This window comes from Peromyscus leucopus, chromosome 8b, assembly GCF_004664715.2.
Source record: "Peromyscus leucopus breed LL Stock chromosome 8b, UCI_PerLeu_2.1, whole genome shotgun sequence".
Taxonomy (NCBI): domain Eukaryota; kingdom Metazoa; phylum Chordata; class Mammalia; order Rodentia; family Cricetidae; genus Peromyscus; species Peromyscus leucopus.
In genome coordinates, this window is record NC_051086.1 from 100,844,082 (window position 1) to 100,866,118 (window position 22,037).

General features: G+C 51.7%; 1 protein-coding gene across 1 annotated transcript in view; it reads right to left on the minus strand.

The window, feature by feature from the left end:
* Ube2o (ubiquitin conjugating enzyme E2 O) overlaps positions 1–22,037 on the minus strand; it is a 45,851-nt gene continuing 23,814 nt past the window's right edge. Inside the window, 17 exon segments of the mRNA XM_028889611.2 lie at positions 1–2,141; positions 2,223–2,280; positions 2,366–2,569; positions 5,107–5,243; positions 5,518–6,214; positions 6,977–7,066; positions 7,562–7,690; positions 7,775–7,887; positions 8,085–8,239; positions 8,578–9,050; positions 9,265–9,415; positions 9,550–9,659; positions 9,963–10,106; positions 10,932–10,995; positions 11,347–11,444; positions 13,519–13,629; positions 13,787–13,846. Of these exon segments, the coding sequence (XP_028745444.1) occupies positions 1,474–2,141; positions 2,223–2,280; positions 2,366–2,569; positions 5,107–5,243; positions 5,518–6,214; positions 6,977–7,066; positions 7,562–7,690; positions 7,775–7,887; positions 8,085–8,239; positions 8,578–9,050; positions 9,265–9,415; positions 9,550–9,659; positions 9,963–10,106; positions 10,932–10,995; positions 11,347–11,444; positions 13,519–13,629; positions 13,787–13,846 (3,462 nt within the window). The 3' untranslated portion in view covers positions 1–1,473.

Genomic DNA, 22,037 nt, shown 5'->3' on the forward strand with positions numbered 1-22,037 from the left:
TGAACGGCAGAGGCAGGTTTAATGGTGTCACTTTGTCTTGTTAATGAGCCAGCCCCCCCAAAAAATGCAAGTAAAAAAAAAGTTTAATCACACAGCACTTTATACAGATATTATAAGCAGTAGGCATTCACATCTCCACATGAATAATGCCCCGGGATGCACAGTCCCACCAGGCACTCATGATGTCCGCAAGGTAGCGACGGGTTCCCGGTGAGTGTTCCAGTTTCCGGTTCTGTCCTTCCCAAGGCTCTGATGCCCGGCGGTACTTGCACAGCACAGGCGTGGAGCCCATTAAGGCTGACAAGACGCATCATGCTTTGGCTTTTTTTTTTTTTTTTTTTTTTTTTGTCTGTTTTGTCTTTTGCCTTTTTTTGTAGTAAGAGTTAGCTTTTGAGATTTATTTTCCCAACCTTAAATATTACATACATACACCGGAAATGACAGAGCTGCAATGTGCTCCACAGCATCCTCTGATCTGGAGCTTCACATTATCAAAAGCTTAGAAACTTGTAAACCTCTGCGCCTGTGGGGTGGGGTGGAGCTCCCGCTGGCATCCAGCCTCCCAGCCTCCCTCCCTCCCTCTCTCCCCCCTCCCTCCGACTGCGCTTGCAGAGTCTATAAGCCAAGGCTGACAGGAGCCACTGGATGGGGAGAGGCCTTTGTTGCTGGCCTGGTTTGTGCAGATGCTCCTGTGGCCTCAGTAGGGACAAAATGAGGCTGGCTGGAGCGGATGTCAGTAGAGCCCACCCAGGCAGGTCTGGGCAGGACTGCCAGTGTCGCTGCCAGCTTGGACTGGAAGAGCAAGGCACCTACAGCCATCTCTTTCCCAGCGGCACCCTGTCCTTACCTCCATGTCCCTGTGGGGGTTACCACCTCTCTTGGTGTTACCGAACCTTAGCTTAGTCCCAACCTCTCTTAGAGAGTAAGTGCAACAGGTCTAAGGGCTATAACGCACTGACAGGCCACAGCGGCCGCAGCAGCCACAGCTCCAAGAGATGGAGGTATGGGGAAGTAGAGGACCCAGCGTGGCAGCAGGAGGGTCTGCGGTGTGGGGAGGCTACAGTCGAGCTGAGGAGGAAAGGGACCAGGAGTATTGCAGGAGCAGCCGCGCTTCATGCAAGGCACGTCCACCCTCCTGCCACTTGCAGGTTCCTCAACACCCCACCTCTGACCTGAGAAGGGACAGCTAGGGAACAAGGGCCAGGACATTCTGCCTGGGGCAACAAAAGGGACACCAGTGGAGTTCCCAGTGCCTCAGGGACCTGCCTTTGAAACATCACTGAGGGATAGAACGCAGCATCTCGGGACACTTCTTGCACTTCATCAAACTTGCCGCAGGGAGGAGAGGGCCGTGGAAGGCTCCAACTGGGGAGAGGAAGGGGCAGGAGAGGGGCAAAATCTCAGGGAGGGAGGGAGGGAGCAGGCAGCGGCTGGCCTCTCCCACCATGACACTCCTTTCTCAAGCCCTGGCCGCTACTTGTCCTCTGAGCTCTCCGGCATGCCTGCCTCGAGCAGGGCAGCACGGAACTGTGTGAGGACCCCTCGGATGCTCTTGATGAAGCCCTTGGAAAGCGGGAAGAGGGGGAAGCCGATGTCAGGGTAGCCGCTCTTCTCAGGCAGGAAGCTGCGGTAGCTCTTCCTCCTCCTCTTTGGTCTAACGCTGGGCGCTGCCGCCGCATCAGGGGCTGTCTCAGTCTGCTCTGTGTGGTCCCTGCTGGCTGAGGCCGGGCCCTGGGCACCACTCTCGGAGTCTGAGCCCTGGGAGGCCTCCCCAGGGGCCATCCCTACATCCTCGGGCTCTTCTCGGCCGGAGTCGGAGAGTTCAGCTGCAGCCAGGGGCTCCAGAGAGCTGCTGTCTTTAGGGACTCCGTTGGGCAGTGCCTGGGCCCTCTCTAGCATGGCGTGGGTTTCCAACCAGGACTCAATGCGGCTCACCAGACGCCAGCCACCCACACTGAAGTGCTGCCGGATCTCCTGCTCGAAGACCTCAGGAGGCCGTCGCACCAACTGGGTCATGGACTGCACCACGCGGATCAACGCCATCTCATTGTAGCAGCGACTGTTCTCGTAGCCTTCCTGCAGGCCCCGGTCACTATCAAAGCCAGCTTCGTTGTAGTATGGCTCATTTACCAGGATCAGACCTGCCAGAGAAAGTCCTTACTAAGTCACGAAGGCGGGCTTGGGAATTGCCTGTCAGTGTGCCTGCCAGCCCATTATCGTACCTTGGATGGAAATGAGCACCTGGAGAAGACTGGATTTGCTCGTCCACCTCTCTGTCCCCTGAAACACAAACTGAACCTTCAGGTCTGTCCCAGACGGACACCAGCCCCACTGTGCCACCGTCTCCACTGGGGCCCATCCTCACCTTTCCAATCCAGGTACCCAGGAGGCTGACGCACACCTTCCCGTTGTCATAGAGGTTGGGGTTCAGGCGGCCACTGCACTGGGAGAGGTAGCAGAAGTGGGGGGGCACCGCTGGGTAGATGTTGGGAAGCTGGATGTCAAACAGGTAAAGGCCATCTTCATAGGGAGTCCGGGTGGGGCCCTTGATTAGTGCTGAGAAGAGGTCCTGGAAGGGAACATGGGATTGTATCATGAACTGCTGAATGGTCTTACTAATAAAAAACCCGGAAGCCAGATATTGGGGTAAAAGCTGAAAGATCAGAGAGACAAAGGAACAAGCCACTGCCACGTCTCCACCAACTCCACAAATCCTCAGACTGAAGTTGATATAGAAATGTATTATGTAGAAATGATAAGATAAAAAGGTAGATTACTGAATCTACTCTGAAAAAAAAAAAAAAAAGATACAGAAATGGTAGGAGGCCGGGAGGTGGCGGCGCACACCTTTGATCCTGGCACTCAGGAGGCATAGGCAGGTGAATCTCTGAGTTCAAGTCAACCTGGTCTACAGAGCGAGTTTCAGGACAGACTCCAAAACTACATAGAGAACCCCTGTCTTGAACAAAAGCGCGCGCGCGCGCGCGTTCGCGCGCACACACACACACACACACACACACACACACACACAAGAAATGATAGGATAAAAGGTAAAAGGGTAGATTATTGAATCTACTCTGAAAAAAGGAAAATACGGATGTGATAAGAAAAAAAAAAGTAAATTATTGAATCTACTTTTAAAAAGCAACTACTAATTTTTTTTGTTTTTCCAGACAGGGTTTCTCTGTGTAGCTTTAGTGCCTGTCCTGGATCTCATTCTGTAGACCAGGCTGACCTCGAATTACAGAGATCTGCCTGGTTCTACCTCCCGAGTGCTGGGATTAAAGGCGTGCACCATGCCACCCAGCGCCAACTACTAGTTTTAAGTATTTTACATTGGATTGGATTTTTGTATACTGTATACAAATTTTGTATATTAATACAAATTTGAGATTAATTTTGTTAGAACATATTGTACATATGTTTCTACTCTTGTTCAAGGTATTGTACCCTATATAGCTCATTTAACAATGTAATGCAAAAATTGCTAGTCCTTGAAAGTTATTATTATCAACTATTTAGGATATAAAGAAATGCAGGTTAGTAGTTAGTCACCTATTACAATGGAACTTGTCAGGGTAGGTACGTTTCCAAGGTCAAACAGAGATATATGTTAGATAAACAGGCCATCTTCAAACACTTCAGAGATCTATAGAATATGGCATTTAAGATGTTTTAATAACATAAATACTTTTTTTTTTAATGACCATGAGACATGTCTACACCTGGCAGCACCAATCTACTTCAGAGAAGATGATGGGCATCGAAGAAACTCCTTATAGAGTTTACTTTCTTTGTGGCAAGTTAGCCACTGGGCAAGAAAATGTCCTGGCCTCAACTGCTGACAGCATGCTGTCCAAATGGACAAGCAGGACACAAAAGAAAGGACTGCCAAACTCTGTCAAGACAAGGTAGGGTAGCCCTTCAGAAAATCCTGCTTCACAGAGGAGTCTGTCAGATATGCTAGGCCTATAGGAACCTTGCAGAGGAACCTTGGGTGACTGTCCAGGCAGCCAGCTGCTTCTGTCATTTCTCATATTTTTTGTAAGTTGATTGTGTGCACGTCCTGCTTTCTTAGGTAATATTTCCTTTTTGGGTCTCTGAGGGAGTTGAAGACTAGATAATTTATATAGTTTTCCTTGTTAACAAATTCAGAAAAGCAACTCACTAACCAGTGTATAAGTTTGTATAAGTTTGAAAGACATTAAAAGATAGTTTTCAGTTGGTAATGAAAGTTAGGATAGAAAATGAATTAGATACAACTTTTGGATTCACCAAAAAAGGACAGATAATGGAGTATTTTCTCTGAATTTGTTAAATGTCTATGGACTGGACATCGTTAATGTAATTCTTGACTATATATTATTATATGTATATTATTATATGTATACATATTATATGTACTTTTCTTGTATCAGTTATAACCTTCTACCAGGGTTCCAGAGCAGAGCAGAGAGTAGCTGGGAAAGAGAGAAAGAAGGGCCCTGCCCCAGGTCTGAGGGACCCTGGGGAGGTATCTTGCAGACACGGAGAAAAAGCATCAACAAAACAAAAAGTAGGTGCTTTTTTCATATTCCCTCAGCAGAGCTGCACCACGCTGGAATTCTCTGAAAGAATTTTCCTAAGTGCAACAGGTGTGTCTCTAGCCCTTGAGAAGCTGGGTCAGGACCACCATGAGTTCCTGGCGTGAGTCCAAAGGGCAGCTGCATGTGATGACAGACTACACGGAGAATCACATGTGGCGGTGACACTGCGGGACAGCGCCGTTTCAGACAAGGTCCTCTGAAAGGAGCCCCCTGAGAGGGAGGAAAGGCCTCTGATTTGGGGGATAGGAAAGGTATACAAAAAAGGCAGCCAAACTCCTCTTAGGCTGAATCTTACACGGGTTCAAAGCTACTTTTGTTGAGACAGGTTGTTCTGGACTCGCTCTGTAGATCAGGCTGGTCTGGACTCAAGAGATCCGCCTGTCTCTGCCTCCCAATGCTGGGATTAAAGGTGTGCGCCACCACCGCCCGGCTACTTTCTAGAAGAAGGACCACCTGGCCCCTGTGGGTGCTGCTACACCTTAGTCCCCAGTGGTCCCCAAGTTCCCAGCAGCCCACTTGCCATCCTGTCCTCGAATGTCTTGACCATGATGCCGTCGGGCAGGGAGGTAGCCAGCAGAGCCATCTCCTTTCGTACTGTGCTGAAGAACTTCTTGGCTTCTGGAGGCTGGAACTCAATCTTCTTGAAGGAGTGGTTTGCTGCAAGGAGAGGAGAGTCAGGCCCTGACCCAGGCCCCGACCCAGGCCCCGTCAACTCCAAACCCACAATGCCCGAGAGTGTGACCTGGACAGTTGCTGCCTGAGAGATTCCAGATGGTGAAGGAGCCCAGGTGCCTCCCACTACTACCCCTGGGGCAGGGCAGGGGACAGGGGCAGTGAGAAGGGAGCATAAGCCACTTGGCCTCCAGGTGTGTTGTAGAAACAGGAATTCTGGGGGGATGAGGAAGGACGACAGCCATTCAGGCTGACTCACAGGGTGCAAACTCCAGCACAGAGAACACCTCGCCCTTGGCACTGGTGAAGGTGACACCAGGTTTTCCACCACACTGTTGACAGAGCACAGGAGTCTCACTGGGCCACTCGGCCTTCACTGGTGACTGTGCCTCGGGTTTGTCTTCCTTGCGTTCTGTGTCGGGCACCGCCTCCATCTTCTCCTCCTCAGCGATGGCCACATTGTCTAGGGTCTTCTTGAGGTTCTCCTGTAGCTTCTTGATGTCGTCCAGAAACTTCTTCTCCCGGGTCGGCTTCTCAGGCTCCACCGTGGGAGAGGTGGGGGACCCTGTGAGCAGCTGCTCCACAGTCATGTTCTTGAGGCTCTCCAGGATCTTGATGGCCTCTTTCAGCTCCCGGAAACTCTTGGGAGGCCCATCCTTGCCAGCTTTCTCCATCAGCCCTGCCACGGGGGCAGCCATGGCCACCGCCCCCTGGATGGCAGCTGTGGCTGCCTCTTCACTGATTACCACCCCCTTGTCCTCCTCAGGGGCAGCCAGCTGCTCTGGGGGTAGGATGGCCAGGTCTTCTATCTTGGGGTGCTCGTCATCTACCAGCCCATTGTCTGTCTCCCAGCTGTCACTGTCATCTTCCCACTCATCTGAAGAGGCGCCACTGGTGCTGCCTTCTACCGAATCGTAGTCCGACTCCTCGATCTCGGACTCGATGTTGTATAAGTGCTGGGGGCAGAAGACAGCAATTCAGACACAACTCTGGCCCTTTGCCTTCCTGTGGACGACTCGCGGCGGCCTCGGTGAGCCCCTCCCCTCTTCTCTGCCCTCAACTCTGCATCTGAAGCCCTGTCCATGCTACAAGATTCCAGTTCTCTGCAAGGGGCCCATTGCTTACCTTCTAATCCCAAGCTGTACACGAAGCCCAGTTAATGCGTGTACCACCTTCTCTCAGGCTCTGGGCAACGAGGGGCACAAGGAAACCTCAGCAAAGCCAGCCCACCTCCAGCACTCAGGCCAGGTGCGAGGGTGGACGGGCTTTGTGGGCTGCACTAGAAGTGGGTAGCCTTACTGGCAGGCAAAGCAGGTGCACAGAGTTGGTCACACTGTGCCCTGCTCTCCCCTAGAATGGCTGGCTGCCAAGGTGAGGGACAAACCATTCTCTGCCTCCTTGGCCCGCCCTCTTGTGTGTACCAGGAAAGGAAAGTTGGACTATGTATGGGGTCAGCTGAACTGGGGCCCGCCTTTTCTCACTCTTCCTTATCTGTCAACAGTTATCCTAGAAACAGTGGCAAGAAATACCCTGCATGGCTCAACACAGTATGTGAGGAGTCTAGAGCAATCTAGAAGTGTGGGAACCTCACACCTGTGGGATCCAGTTCCTGGAGCTCATGTGCGAAGGCTAGAGAGCCACCTTCAAGGGCAGCAGCAAGCAGCCCGAGAGAGGCCAGGGTAATCCCTGGCCGCTGGTCAGGCTCTCGCCAGCCTTACCTGTGGCAGGATGATGGTTTTTGAGTTGTCAGCCCACACCACTTCCACCTTGCTACTGACGTCTACTCGGGCCACCTGGCCCACTGATGGCTGAAGGACAAGGGGACAGAGTCAAATGGGTGACAAGGGATGGCCCATCCCTGGCCTGGCAGCAAATACTAAGTGGCCTTCCCAAGTCTGCAGCAACTCTCTCTGCACAAGTATTGTCCTGGCCTGCCTGGCTCTGGACTCCTCCCAGCGTGGGTACTGGGCCTTCAGAGTTTGTTTCGGCCCTCTGTCTAGAATCTGTCTTGTTGACCTCTCCCAACATCCCCACCTTTTGCTTCAGGTCTAGCTCAAGTTCCACTTCCAAACCTGCCTAGACTCTGCTGCTGCTGACTGTGACTCCTCTAAGGAATGACTTGCAGGGCCCAAGAAGCCCAAGGCCTGCAGGTGCCTGGGCTGCCTGTCTCTGATGCAGGCCATGCCAACCATCCTGGGACACAGAGTTGTAAAACTTTCAGGTCTTAGTGCCTGCAGCCACCTGGTGGCAGGGTCAGGTACTGCAGGCACTCCCCAGAGCATGAATTTGGAGAGTATACCTACCTCATCCTCCTTGGGCAGAGCCCCGTCCTCAGTGTTACCAATGCGGATGACAATATCAGTTGTGCGGAAGCGAAAGTCAGGGTGGTCAGCAATGTCGTAGACACTCACATCCTCCTCTTCTCCAATGAGCTGTGGAATAAGCCAGGCTGGCATGAGCCGGGGCCTCACCCTTTCCGCGGAGCCCATCCAACAGAGGCAGGACAGTAGACTCACCTCCACGTCATCCCCACTAGGCCGCAGTTTGAACCACTTCACCATGCAGGTACGGCCAACATGGTCCCCGGACTGCACCACACCATAGACAGCAGGGTCTGGGCAGCTCTGGACTAGGGAAACCAGAAGGGATGTGACTGCCTAAAAAGCCCTGGGATGCCTGACTGCAACCACACTTCAAACCACAAAGGCTCCCCTGGCCTGTTAAAGAGAGGACTTCAAAAAGTACTCAGAGGCCCCAAGTCCTATCCCCACTGGCCCCTGGCCTTGTCTAGAGTGTCCCATTGGCCACCCTGAGGCTTAGCACTACCTCGCTTGTCCACCACAAAGTCTCCGGGGCAGAATTCGTTGTTGTCCAGGTGGTGTACCGGGAAGAGGTCGTTGGAACGGATGTTGCATTCCACAGAGCCATCCTGCCACATCACGTCAGCTGAGGTCATCGTAGTCACCACCTCCACAGCCACCCTGCAGTGCGGGCCCATGAGAAGGTGACCTTCCATCCCTTCCAGGCCTGAGTCTCAAGTGGGCAGGGTAAGAGTCTACTGTGTGTAAAGCTCACCTGTGCCCCAAGCGTGATACGTTCTCTGGGGCCAGTACCGTAGGGAGAGCTCAGGCAAACGTGGTCCCACAAAGCCACCATCCCACACCACTCTTCCCCTGTTTACCAAGGCCTGCCCTAGCCACCCCTCCCCCATGGGAGCACCATGAGCTCTTACAAGGCACGCAGAGCTACTGAGTACATATGTGAGCCCTGAGATGGGCTCTTCCCTGGGCCCTGCAGGATGAGGAACACTGGGAATTACCTGTCCCCAGGCTTGAAGTCACGCGTAATCTTATTCTTCTTTCTCTTGTGTTTTCGCTTCAAGTTTTTGATGGACAAGGGAATGCTCTTTTTACGACCAGTGCCGCTGCCGCTCTGGGAGGAGGTCGTCGAACTGGCGGAGGAGGTCACTGAGCTGGTGTCATCTGTGTCGTCAGCGGCCTCGTCGTCGGCGTCCTGCTCTGCCGAGTGCAGCCCGTCCTCGGCGCCCTCTTTCAACAGGAAGGGGGGCAGTGGCTCGCCGGTCTCCTGAGGCTCCTCTGGCCCCTCGTCTTGCATCTCCACTGAGCTGGCGGATCCATCAGGCTGCTCCTCGGGGCTGGTAGACCCTACTTCACTCTTGGCTCTGGCTTCCCCTTTCTTGTCTGGGTCCTCCATGGAATGGTCCCTAGGGCACTGGGTATCTGGGGCGCAGGACATGATCCTCACAACCTGTTTCTTTAATAGGCGCTTCACCTGTGAGAGCAGAGCAGAGAGGCGGTTGTGGAGTGAGGCAGGCAGGCCCACCCTGGCCCTGTCTTGGGGAGTAGAGCTACAACCACCTAAGTGGTCAGCAAGGGTCCTCATGGCTGCCCCCCAAGGCCTAGAGCCCAGACCCACCTTGCTGGCTGTGGAAATGGCTCACGGCCAGTTCCATGAGTGCCCACACCCACCCACCTCAAGGACATACCTTCTTGGCCATAGAGCCCTCCCCCTGGGCGCAGTTTTTTTCTGGACATTCCCAGGCAATCTTGGCCGGCTCTACCTTGGCTGGGAAGACATATAGACAGCGTTCCCCAAGCTGCCGCTGAGCATGGTCAAAGCATCCGAGACGCTTCACCCTGAAGAGAAAAAATGGGAGCTTGGATGGACTTCTGAGAGGCAGGTGGGATGCTTGGCCCTCTCATGCATTTATGGCCCAACCAAGACATGCCCGGATGAGTCCCTGGGGTTTTTGGGGTAGGGGCACGCTCACCTGCCTAGGTTTTCCTGAGTGATGACAGAAGGTGGGGGGCTAACGCTGTCCGGGCCCCCAGGGCAGAAACTCTTGGTAATCCATGTGACTTTCAACTCCACAACCTGAACCTGGGGACAGTTGAGTGGGACAGGGGTGTGGTCAGAGGTGGACTTTCAAGGTCTCCAGCACCACACAGATACACTGTGGCCACCCACGAGTTAGGAGTTGAGATCCCTCCACTCTCCCTGAGCACTGCAAGGGGAGGGATGTCTGCCAATCAGCCCCCACGACTAGAACCTGGGCTGCCCCGCGCTCCAATCCCTTTCAGGTCAGCAGGGTTTGGGTCCTGGGGAGCAGGTTGGAGGGAAGCAGCTGAGCCCCAGGGCCTAGAGCTTATGACTCAGTCCTCACCCCACCAGTTGGGCCCTTACCTCCTCCACCACCACACGGAACTTGCTTTTGGTGCTGAGTACAGGCTTGACCCCCGAGAGCCACTGGACACTGGAGAAGATCTTAGCAGGGCCAATGAGCACTTGGCCTGGGTAGAAGCCATAGGAGTCATCAAAGAAGAGACCCTGAAGGGTCGGGAGCAAAGGAAAATGCACTTGAGTAGGCCTCCTCGGCCAGTGGTGCTCTGTGCTTGCCTTGCAGGAGGACCCCACATGACATGGCCTTCCTGAAGCTCCCTGAAGCACAGTCTACAGAGGATACACTTTCCAAGCCTGGTACAAACTGGGGGCCCAGGAATCATACACTAGGACCAAAGCTCTAGAGAGCAGTGGCACACACACCTGGGTAATCACACACCCCTAGTACACTACACCTCCGTGTGCTCGTCTGCTGGCACATCCGGCTGGCCTAAGCGACTGTGTACTGAGGGCTGAGAGAACAGAGCCACAACAACCGTGGCAGCACACCTGCAATCCTAGCACTCGGGGGAGTTGGTGCTGGAGGTTAGCCTGAGCTGCAGAGCAAGACTGTCTCAAAAACCAGGGGCTGGAGTGGTTAAGAGCACTGGCTGCTCTTGCAGAGGACCCACGTTTGGGTTTTGGTTCCCAAAACCAAACTTGTGGCTCACAATCACCTCTAATTCCAATCCCAGGGGATCTGACACCTCTTCTTGCCTCCATACACTCCTACAAACACATTCTCTTTCTGATTCGCTCATACAATAAATCTTAAAACACACCCCCAGCCCAGTCAACCATCCAAACAAAATGACTAACACAACTCAAATACAGTGCTAGTATTTGCTTCCAGCCCTGCCCAGGCCTCCAGCTGCTCTGGTGCACACTGCACCCCCCCTGCCCCTCACAATCCCTTGTCTAGCCTCGGACAGTTCTCATGCCAAAGCAGGTGAGGAAGAGAGCAGGGTGACCCCTCTGATAGAGCATATGTACCGAGTCGCTGACATGTGGACAGACATCATAGAGTTTGGCGCCATCTTCTGTATTCATGGAGCACCTGAAACAGAGGACAGAGGCTTGGTCTCCACCAGGGCACAGTATGCACCAACACCAGGGACCAGAGGCACCAAGACTTTATAAACATGCCCTAAAACATACCATTTATCTTCCACCTACAGCTTAGCCCACATCAATGCCTGCCACCATTAACACATGCAGAACAGAGCACCAACCCTCAGAGACATTTAGATGGAGTCATACTACTAAGCTCAGATAGTCCCAAACCTGAGCTGTAGCAGGAGATCACAGAGTTAGCCTGGGGTACAGGTCACTGTCCTGGACCACACCTGACCCCATAGCTCCTGCAGAAACTCCTGTGCACCACTCTGGAACAGGCAGCCATCCCTACCTGGCACCGTTAGACAACTTGAGGATGATCTGGTTCTTCAAGTCATAGACCTTTCCTAGCCAGCAGTCATAGGCGATGTAGTCTCCATACATGAAGGGCTACAGACCAAGGACACAGGGCAGTGAGCAAGAGCACAGGGCCTGGGATTTTCTTTCTTTACTGTGCTAAGATGTAGAAGGAAGGTTCTAGACAATTTATTTGCACTGCATCCCAAGCCCCTTTCCAGTGAGTGGGCAGCAGTAGTGTGTGGACTGCCTAGGAGGTGGGAGTATCGCACAGTGGCAAAGGAGACAAAACAAAGCCAGGAGGCGGGCATGCTTGGGAGGCGGGCTTTGTGGACAGAGAGCCTTGAATAAAAAGGTCAGTTCACCATGGACACTGAAGGCAGTGCTCTCACTGCTGAAAAAAGTGTTCAGCAGACAGAAGCTAGACAGACCAAAGAGCTTCCTAGTTTGGGACAATTAAAGCAAAACATGTGATGAGGGAACTGTACTATAAGCCATAAAATAAAACAGAACTGGCCGGGCGGTGGTGGCGCATGCCTTTAATCCCAGCACTGGGGAGGCAGAGGCAGGTGGATCTCTGTGAGTTCGAGGCCAGCCTGGGCTACCAAGTGAGTTCCAGGAAAGGCGCAAAGCTACACAGAGAAACCCTGTCTCAAAAAACCAAAAAAAAAATAAAAAAATAAAACAGAACTGGAGTGTACACTCATATAAAAATGATAAGCGAACGAACAGGGCAGCAGGCACAGCTCTTCCACACAGAAGAGCTGCCAATCAATACAAATGAGGAACGATGACCTCAGGTCACCATGTGTGACTGTCAGAGTGGTGGCCCACTTAGGTGGCAACATACCCAAGGATATGGCTTTCAGATGACTATCTGACAAGGATGCTATCTGTGGCCTATTTCTCTATGGGATATAATTACTCACAAGGGTAATATAAGGGTGATGTAAGAGGGCTTTTTTTTTTTTTTTTAAAAAAAACAGTAGAGTGCTGTGCAGACCAACCAGACCTGAGTGCTGAGGGAGTCCCCAGTGGCAGTGTAGCTACTGGACATAAAGCCCGGGGGCAGCTGGACAGGGCATCGGGCATGCTGGTAGTGAGTTTGCATGTGCTGTTGAAGGTGAAGGTCACAGTACTAGAAGCATCACTGTCCAGGATGGAAGAGAAGACAGACTGGGGAGGATCGATCCCAGGTGGAAAAGAAAAGGAAGAACTAACAAGCAAATGCCAGGGGTCTTCCTGAACGAGCTCAGGGCCCAGAGGGAAAGGACGCTGTTGGGATGACTGAACAGTCAGAGGCTTGGGCAGACCCCTTGTCTAGTGAGCAGGGGTGCTGTACATGTAGCTTTCTTCCTGATGGTTCAGGAGACAAAGGCTAGGGGAGGTGCTGGACGGAGATGATCGGAGTAAGTGGGAGGGTGAACAGCTGCAGACACCAGAGAAGGAGGCACACCAACTACACACCAACTAAAGTTATTAGTAAGACTCAAGTCATTGACAAAAATCAATTATTTAAAAAGAAACCTGTTTTGTTGTTATTTATCTTTACGTGTATGAAAACTTTGCTGCATGTGTGTTTATGTGTGCCACGTGTGTGCCTGGTGCTCTTAGGGGGTCAAAGGACAGAGCTGAATTCTCTGGAACCATAGGTCCTTACCAAGAACAAGTACTCTTACCTGCTGAGCCATCTCTCCAGCCCTCTTGTTTTAAAAGTTAAGTGTTAAATGGAACTGGAGAGACGGCTCAGCCGGTAAGAGCACTGGCTGCTCTTGCTGAGGACCTGGGTTCTATTCCCAGCACCCACATGGCAGCTCATAACCATCTGTAACTCCAGTTCCAGAAAATCCAACTCGTTCTGATACCAGATATGTAAGTGGTACACAGACCACACGCAGGCAAAACAGTCTCACACATTAAGCAAACAAACAAATGTCAGTGTTAGGGGAGAAAACAAGTAAAATAACCACACTCGTCAGTGACTGGTGCTAACGCTGAGGAAGAGCACACCCTGACCTCATGTCTAAGAGCTCACTTGCAAGAGCGACACTGAGGATGCCAGGAGCAGGCTGGCTGCAGTGAACAAGCACTGTGCCATCCGACCCAGCAAGACCACACAGGAGCAGCACAGATGTCATACAGCCAAGATGAGAGCGAGGTCACTTACCCAGATGTGTTGGAGGTCCTTGCTGTTGACAGGGTAGATGATGCAGTTGGTGCCAATGAGCTTGACAGCACAGTCAATGTTGACATCTATCACCGTGCCACACTGACTGTCCTAGGGGAGGGAGAAAGTTTCCCACAAGGCTGCCATGGCACACCCCACCAAGATAGTCCCAAGTGACCTCCACTCCCCAACCAGGCAGCTTTCCTCCAAACAAGAGTGGGAGCAGAGAGGCTCAAGACTCAGGATGGGATGGGGACAAGAGACTCACGGTTGAACGCATATGGCGGACCACATCCCGGGGTACCACAGACCGGTCCTCTAGTTTCAGCTGTAAAGAAAATGTGAGTGAGAGACATGCAAACAGCAGATCTGAAGGCAGAATGCCTTCTACCCAGGGTTTAGCTCATTCTACAAAAGCAAACATCCTGATAAGTAAAATCCTTCTCCAAGTGCCTGCCCTCTGACCCTGGCTGATCAGTGCTCAGGACTGGGTGGGGGACTGGCATGACACTGGGCTGTGGCTGGTACCCTGAAGCCAGCTATCACTGGACACCACCCTCCTAATCTGGGTCACCCTGCCTGCCCAGCTGCAGCATGTTCCTTATCTGTGGCATTGCAGAGCCTGTCCTGATCCCCGAGAACCCCCCCCCCCCATCTGCCATCTACTGCTACCAAGCTGCTGGACAGCCTCTGACAGCCCAGGCAGAGCTGGTTCTCTGCCCGGCTAGTTTGTCTCCTCTGTTCTTGGGTCTACAAATCTGGACTGCTCCCTGCCACTCCTCTGCTGTAAGTGGTGGAGAGCTCTGCATCTCCCCTCTTCAAAGACTGACAACTACATACACACCAGGAAGAGCTATCCCCTCAAACTCCACCCATCCAGTACCCCTAGCAAAGGGCTCTCCTCTCAACTGTGAAGGATGATTCTACTACAAGGTCACCGATGCTCTGGCAAGGAGAGCTAAACAAACTCCAGAAGTAGGATGTGACTTAATGGAGGCAACGGACCACTGCCAAGCAGGAATGCAAAATTCCCATAGGGACCCAGGACCTGTTCCAGACAACAACAGCCTTGTGATTGGTGCTAAGAAACATCAGCCTGCTGTCTACATGTGCACATGGCACCTCAGCAGCCAACTCTGGGCACCTGTGACAGGATCTAGGAGGCCACAAAGAAGCACTGACTTGCACATGTTCCAACAGTTGCTGCAATCACCCATTGCTGCCTGGCTGCCTGGCCCCTGGGACATAGGCTGAGGTCTTGAAAGGCTCTTCCCTCCTCTGCTTCAAGGCTATGAGGGGTATGTGAAGAGGCCAGTGCCCCTTTCTAACTGTGAAGACATTTGGTGCTGCCCCACCCTACCTCAATTGCCCCTTAGCTTAGAGGTCACAAAACCACCAATTAGTGGCCTAAGCCATAAAAAAACAAACAAACAAACCCAGAAGCTGCATTTGGGAAATTCAAGGGGTAGAGGGTCCTTAAGAAGAGCTTTGAGCTGAGTCTGCAGATCATGTTCCTGGTGGCCTCTGTCAGATCCAGGCACTGCTAGGAAGGAGGGGAGGCCTACATATGTACAGGCCTTCACTGGCATGAAGCAGAGACCCTGTATACCAGGAGGGATCCCATAGGAGAGTGACCCCCCCCCTTGCTTCTCGGCTCAGAGTGTGGCTCTCCACCTGGAAACTGTCTTCAGCTCTTCCGATCCTGCCATTACAAGGAGCTCCATCTCCCCAGAGACCTACTGGCACCGGGAGCAGTAGGGAGGAAGACAGTAAAAAAGGGTGGGGGGGTTACCATGTGCCACTCTCTTGGCCTTGCCAGTCTTGAAAGGGGACAGGTAAGGCTCTCTATCATCCTCTGTGACTGTCTCTCTGCTCTGCAGCTTGGGTAATGCCGCACCACACAGTTCTACTCAATGCCCCTTCCCTTTCCTTCCGTGCCCTAGCATGGGCTCTGCTTCTCAACATCCCCGTTCTGTTAGGTCCTGCTGTGGCTCTGAGGAGCTTCCTCTGCTCTGCACTATAGATCCCAGGCTGGTTTCTGGATACTGCATGTGTTACCCTTGAGGTGCCCAAAACTCCATGAAGTACACATTACCACCACCCTAACTGTCATCAACATTTTTGTTTTGTTTTGTTTTTGGAGACGGTTTCTCTGTGTAGTTTTGGTGCCTGTCCTCGAACTCAGATATCTGCCTGGCTCTACCTGGGATTAAAGGCGTGCGCCACCGCTGCCCGGCACTGTCATCAACATTTTACAGGTAAGTAAGCAGACACACAGAAAGCTACTCAAGGTCACACAGCTCACAGAAGCTACAGAGCCTGGGCCTGAACTTGGCAGCCCTGCTCCTGTTTTTTTCTTTCTTTCACTACACGGCACGTATCCCTCCCAAGAGCTGCAGAGACAGGACAGAGTAAAACATATCTCCAGTGGGTCCACACGCTCCATCCTGAAAGGTCAAGTACTTAAGTCACAGGTGCCAGACATCACCAGGAAGTGAACACCAGACTGCACTACACTGCACATGCTTGAGTAGAAAAGGGGATTCTACTGCAAAATTAGAGCTGTTGGATAAACCCAAGTCCCTGCCTCCAGTGAGTGCCCTGAATGCTGCCATCACGACCCGGTCACCAGAACCAGACTTGAGTGGGAACCTGTAGATTTTAACTGTCATAGCCTCTAAAGTGCTCAGCAACTCAGAGTTGGCCAGCTAATGTTTAGCATTTCCTGGAAAGCATCGGTAAACAGACGTTTTGGAACAGCGGGAGAGAAGCCATGACACCAAATGTTTGGCTCTGCGTAGGAGGAGTCATGGCTGGTGTGAAATAAACATGGGTCACTTTGGTACATGTAATGGAACATGGCAAGGGGCAGTCTCATTGTCTCCTCTGGAAACAACTCAGGGCCATGCTGTGGAGGGGGGAAGGCGGCTTTAAATCATCCCCTGTCCAGACAACACTGAGGCTGTCCAAGTGTCTGTGTCCAGCCTCTGCTCTGCCTGGCTCCAGCTCCAGGGCAGTGAGGGAAGCAGAGCAGACACAGGCCAGGCCGTGTTCAGAGACACACACACACAAAATGCAACATGGGGGTTATAAAGAGGTCACTCTGAGGTGACATCTGACCACAGACCTAGGTAAGGCAGTGAGCTTTCCAGAGATAAGAGCAGCCTTATAGATATGCTGGGCAGTGTCTGGAGACTGAGAGGTTACTCAGGCCCTAGGAAAGCCCATCCTGAGCAAGGCAGAAGTCCCTGTGGGCTCTGAGCCAAGGTAACACACTGGGACCATCTGCCTGTTGGCAAGGGCAAGAACTGGGTCTGTGATTTTCAACTGGGAGCCGCTCCATCTTCTCACTCAGGGACATCTGGAAATGGCTGCTGATATCCCAGGCTGTCACACGTGGCAGAGGCTGTTGGGGCCAAGTCTGTTCTACGTCTTCCGATACAAAGGACCGCTCATGCCTGTGATTGGTCAGCAATGTCCAGGCTGAGAAATCTGAGGTGGCACAGGACACTGGGAAACAAGCTGGGTCAAAGGTCATCTCTACTACCTCATCTGCACCCCATTTATTGCGGCCCCCCATTTAAGACAGGGTCTCATTGTGCTTTGGCTGGTCTAGAACTGACTTTTTAGACCAAGCTGGCCTCAAACTCAGATGCCTCTGCCTCTTGTGCAGATTAAAGCTATGTGTTACCATATCATTTACTTTTTTAAACTGACATATAAAAGCTATACACTAGGCTGAGGAGATGGTTCAGTGGGTAAAGTCTGATGTGCAGACATGAGGACCCGAGTTCGGATCCTCAGTCCCCATAAAAAGCCAGGTGCACTGGTGTCTGTAACCTGAGTCCTGGGCAGGGGTCAGGGACAAAGAGAAGTGGATCCCCAGACTCCCTGGCCAGCCCGACTAGACAACAGAGTAAATGAACTTCAGATTCAGGGAGCTGTTTACAAGCAAAACAGAACATGGAGGAGCTGACAAGAGGGCTGGTGGGTAGGGGACTTGTCACCCTGACAACAAGATCCACTCCTACATTCCACATGGTAGAAAAGAACCAACGCGCTGGGTGGTGGTGGCTCACACATTTAATCCCAGCACTCCAGAGGCAGAGGCAGGCAGATCTGTGAGTTCGTGGCCAGCCTAGTCTACAGAGCGAGATACAGGACAGGCTCCAAAGCTACACAGAGAAACCCTGTCTCAAACAAACAGGGGGGGGGGGGAGGGAGGAAGGGAGGAAGAAAGAACCAATGCTTGAAAGGTGTCCTCTCCCATCATGTAAGTGCCATGACACATTTGTTCCCCACCCCACAAAATACATAAACATGGCTAAACAAATACATATAAATAAGCAAGAGGGTCAGTGATAATGGCACTTGCCACCAAGCCTGACAACCTGATGGAAGCCAGATGGTAGAAGAGAACTGATTCCCACATGTGTCCTCTGACCTCTACACATCTATCATGGTATACAAGCATCATACACAGACTAAACGTAATTGTAAGAATGTTACGGTTTTAGTGTTTATATGTATCTGTGTTTCTGTGCACACATGTGTGCGGTACCCATGGAGACTAGAGGAGGGTGTTCAGTCACTTGGAACTGGAGTTATAGGCACTTGTGAATTGCCTGACATGTGCGCTTAGAACCAAATTCAGCTCCTCTGGAAGAAGCTGTTACTCTTAAAGGCTGAGCATTTCTCCAACCCATTTTACTTCAAAAACAATTAAAAATAAAAATTCACAGGACTCCCCTGGGCAGGGCTCTGCACACAAGTGATGCACATATACACACGCAGGCAAAACAACCAGACACATCAAACAATCAAAAAGGATTGAGGATGACAAACGAGGACACCTGCTGCTGACCTCTGGCCTCCACAGGCACAGGCAGGAACGAGTGAACCCACATCCACTCACCCATCACAACTGTACAAATGATGCGGAGAAGGCCGAGGCCAGCAGTCCCAGGGAGAAGGTGCTGCTGTAGAGCGGGCAGGCTGTCCTCCCTGGTTTGGGCTCCCAAAGGCCCACTGCCGAAGAGGCCACTCCCCGAACTGCCTCCCTGGGCTGCACTTTGAGCTTGAGCTGTCCTGCTCCCACTCCAGAAGCTCATTCATAAAACTGACCTTGGTGGACCACGTGCACTAAAGATTTCCCATATGAAATTCTCCACGACTGAAAACAGGAAGCTAAGGAGAGACGGCTCCAACTAACGGGGCTCCTCAACAGGGCAGAGCTGCCCGAAGGCCACGGGAAGGGCAATTTAAAATTTTATTTTTAATTATGTGCATATGAGTACATCTGTGCGTGGGCATGTGCACATGAACGCAGGTGTCCACAGAATCCCTGGAGCTATAGTTACAGGCAATTGTAAGTCATCTGACATCAATACTGGGAACCAAACTTGGGTCCTCTGCAAGAACCATCTCTCCATCCCTACAGAAAGCATCTTAACGGGCCTAAACAGGTACGTCTCAAGAAGAGGAGGTACCAGTCACACCACTGTCAATCATCTCCTGTCAAAACCAGGGAAAGCCAAAATGAGAGAAGCGACTGTGCCTCGGTCTCAGATGAGATGTTCCAGATTCCTGGGGGCAGGGGTGTCATCAGGACTGGGTCTTTCATTTACTTGGGAGCTGGAATGCCTAGCGCCATTTAAGCTTCACACCCACTGCAGCTTGGTAAGTGTTCAAGGATAAGTAGCATCCCTGGTGAGTGGAGAAACAGGGACAGTTTAGAGTAGACCCTGTTTGACTTGTATTCAAAGAGAGAGGTAGGTTTCCCACCACTGACTGAGCGAGGCCACACCGAGACTGAAGCTATTCACCTGGCTAAGACTCCAACCAGATGCGTGAAGGGAACACTCCATCAGACTAGCATGGAAGGTTTAGTCCCTATTTGCTACTTGCCAAGGAGGTAAGTAAGCCACCTACTCCCCACACAGCCTGAGCTGGATCTGTGTCCTAGACACACAGATGAGGAGAGAAGGAAGGACGAGGAATGGCGTCTAAAGGTGGAACATCTGACCAGCACGTCCCTCCCTAGCATGGTCCCCAAAACGACATCAGACAGTGGTCGACTGAGGGTGTGGAGGAAGGCTTGCTCAGCCTATCGTAGACCCTGGTGAAGGTGCCTCTGGATCTGTTGTCCCTGAAGGACCTCCTGCTTTTGCCTGTCCCCGCTCCGCAGCACATTGTCCTACCTCACTGAAGGACTGGTCCAGCCTAGCCCTCATCTGACTAAGTGGACTGGGAAGCTCCTCATGCCAGACCGAAGAGTTCATTCTTCTGTGGACATCTGAAAGTGTTGGAAATCCTAGAACAGCAGTGGTTTTCAAACCACAGGTCATAACCCATTAGTGGGCGGTCACGGGCAGCACTGGAAAGAAGAGGAAGTATCTGGATGCACTACATACATGCAGGAGGGATAGGTGCTATTCTGAGAAAGCCTTTTCAGTTATGTGATAAAGACACACATGGCCTGTGTCACAAAGTAAACTGGTTATTAGGGCCCACTGTCAAAAGTTGGAAAGCTTGAGACCTCTAAGAATCCTCATGCCCAGCAGAGGAAGAGACATCTTCTCACCAGCAACAAAACAAGCATCTGGATGTCCAAATTTAAGACACCCCCCCCCACCCCGGAAATGTATAGTTCTGGCCTTCCTTAAAACATCCCTCCATCAGCTACAGTGGTAAATGCAGAGGCAGCAGAAAAACAGGGCTTCCTGTTTGGGGGAACCGGGCCCCTCTTCCAGTGTCTTCCCAATTCCACACTAGAATGGGCATTTGACTGGTCAGGGATTCCGGCTTGTTCCAGAGTAAGGACTTTCTCGGAGCAGTTGACCACCATGTGGCTCAGCTGGTGGGAACAACTCAGCATCAGCTCCTCCATAGGAGGGAAGACTTGACTTCCACAACATACGTTCTTGGCCAGAGGGCCTAAGGGAGAGTGGAAGGAGGAAAGCGAAGAAACGCAGGCCAAGTGTGGTGGTGTGCGCCTTTAGTCCCAGCACTTGGAAGGAGGAGGAGGAGTTCTGTGAGTTTGAGGCCAGCCTGGTCTATATTGTGTGTTCTGGACTAGCTGAGACTAGATAGTGAGATCCTGTCTCAAAAATAAATAGTTTAAAAAGCATTTGAATTATTATTGTTGGCCTCTTTGGCTACAACATTCCAAACATGCTCCAGGAACCACCCTATAGAAGCTCTGTGAATGCACAGAATGGGGTCTACAGAGTCAGTCAGTAGTTTTTTAAATGTTTCCTATAGATTCAGGATGATACAAGAAGATAAACACAAGGGGTAGCATTTACTAGTAGAGTCTAGCATGCCTAAGGCCCTGAGTTTGATCCCCTGTGGAAGGCAGGAAGTACAGAAAGTAGAAAGGATGGATACTGTATCTGATGAGGAACAATGAAACTGCACCTCAACATTTCAGGACTGAACTTGCTGCTAAGCTGAGTACCATGACAGATTCCTGTTCTAGACAGCAGGAGGAGCTAGGCTGCACAGGACCTGCATCCTTGAAATATTGGAACAGGACAGACACCCCACTGCAGGGCAGTCCCGTCCCATCCTTTCCCTGGGGACCTCTGTTCTCATACTGCAAGACAGGCAGCCCACAGTCAGGAGTTATGTAGCAGGCTGTGGCATGGGACACAATGGCATCACTGCCTGGGACCTGCAGCAATTAGTTACCAGCTGGGCTGGGATAAGCTAGGGGTGTAGACTGTTGAGGGGACAAAGAGTGGACTGCATCCAGCTGCCTGCTAAGAGAGGGAAGGCTGGAAAAGATAAGCCTGGAAGGTAAGAGGCTGGTCTTTACAATGCAGTGTTTAGATGGTCAGCAAAGACACTTGTGGCAGAGTTGGGAGCAAAGAATGTGCCATCAAAAGGAGCGGGGCTCTCTTCCAGAAGTAAAAATGCAAAGTTGAAAAGCAGCCAGGCACGGTGGTATGCACCCGTCACCTCGGCACACAGGAGGCTGAGGCAGGAGTCATGACTTGGGGGCTAGGGTATGATGCTACACAGAGACTGTGTCTAAAAACAAAACCAAAATGGGAAAGAGGAGGACCCATCACAGAAATAGCGGAAAGGTCTGTCTGTATCTCTTGAAGCTATGTTCCCCAGGACGAGAGGAGCTAGAGGGCCAGGTTGAGTGCAGTGAGCAGAGCCAGTCTAGGCAGACTTTGTGTGGAGGGGCCTACCTCTCAGGACCCCAATAGCATCACTTGCTTTACAAACACCCACACTAGCCATTTCCAGGACAACGAAAAGAAACCACCTTGGGCATGTTGGTGTCCCAAGGGAACAACCGATCTGCAGACACCAGAACTGACCAAGATTGCTTCTGAGGGAGTGACATCACTATTTGGGTGAATCACTAAGTCCAAAGACATTAAATACCCATTTTTCCACCTCCATTTCTTCCAGGGCATGGCAACAACAAGTGTCTCAGGACAGGAAACAGAGCAAAAGCACCCACCGAAAGTACTCAAGTACATTGGAGCAAGATCTATTCCTCA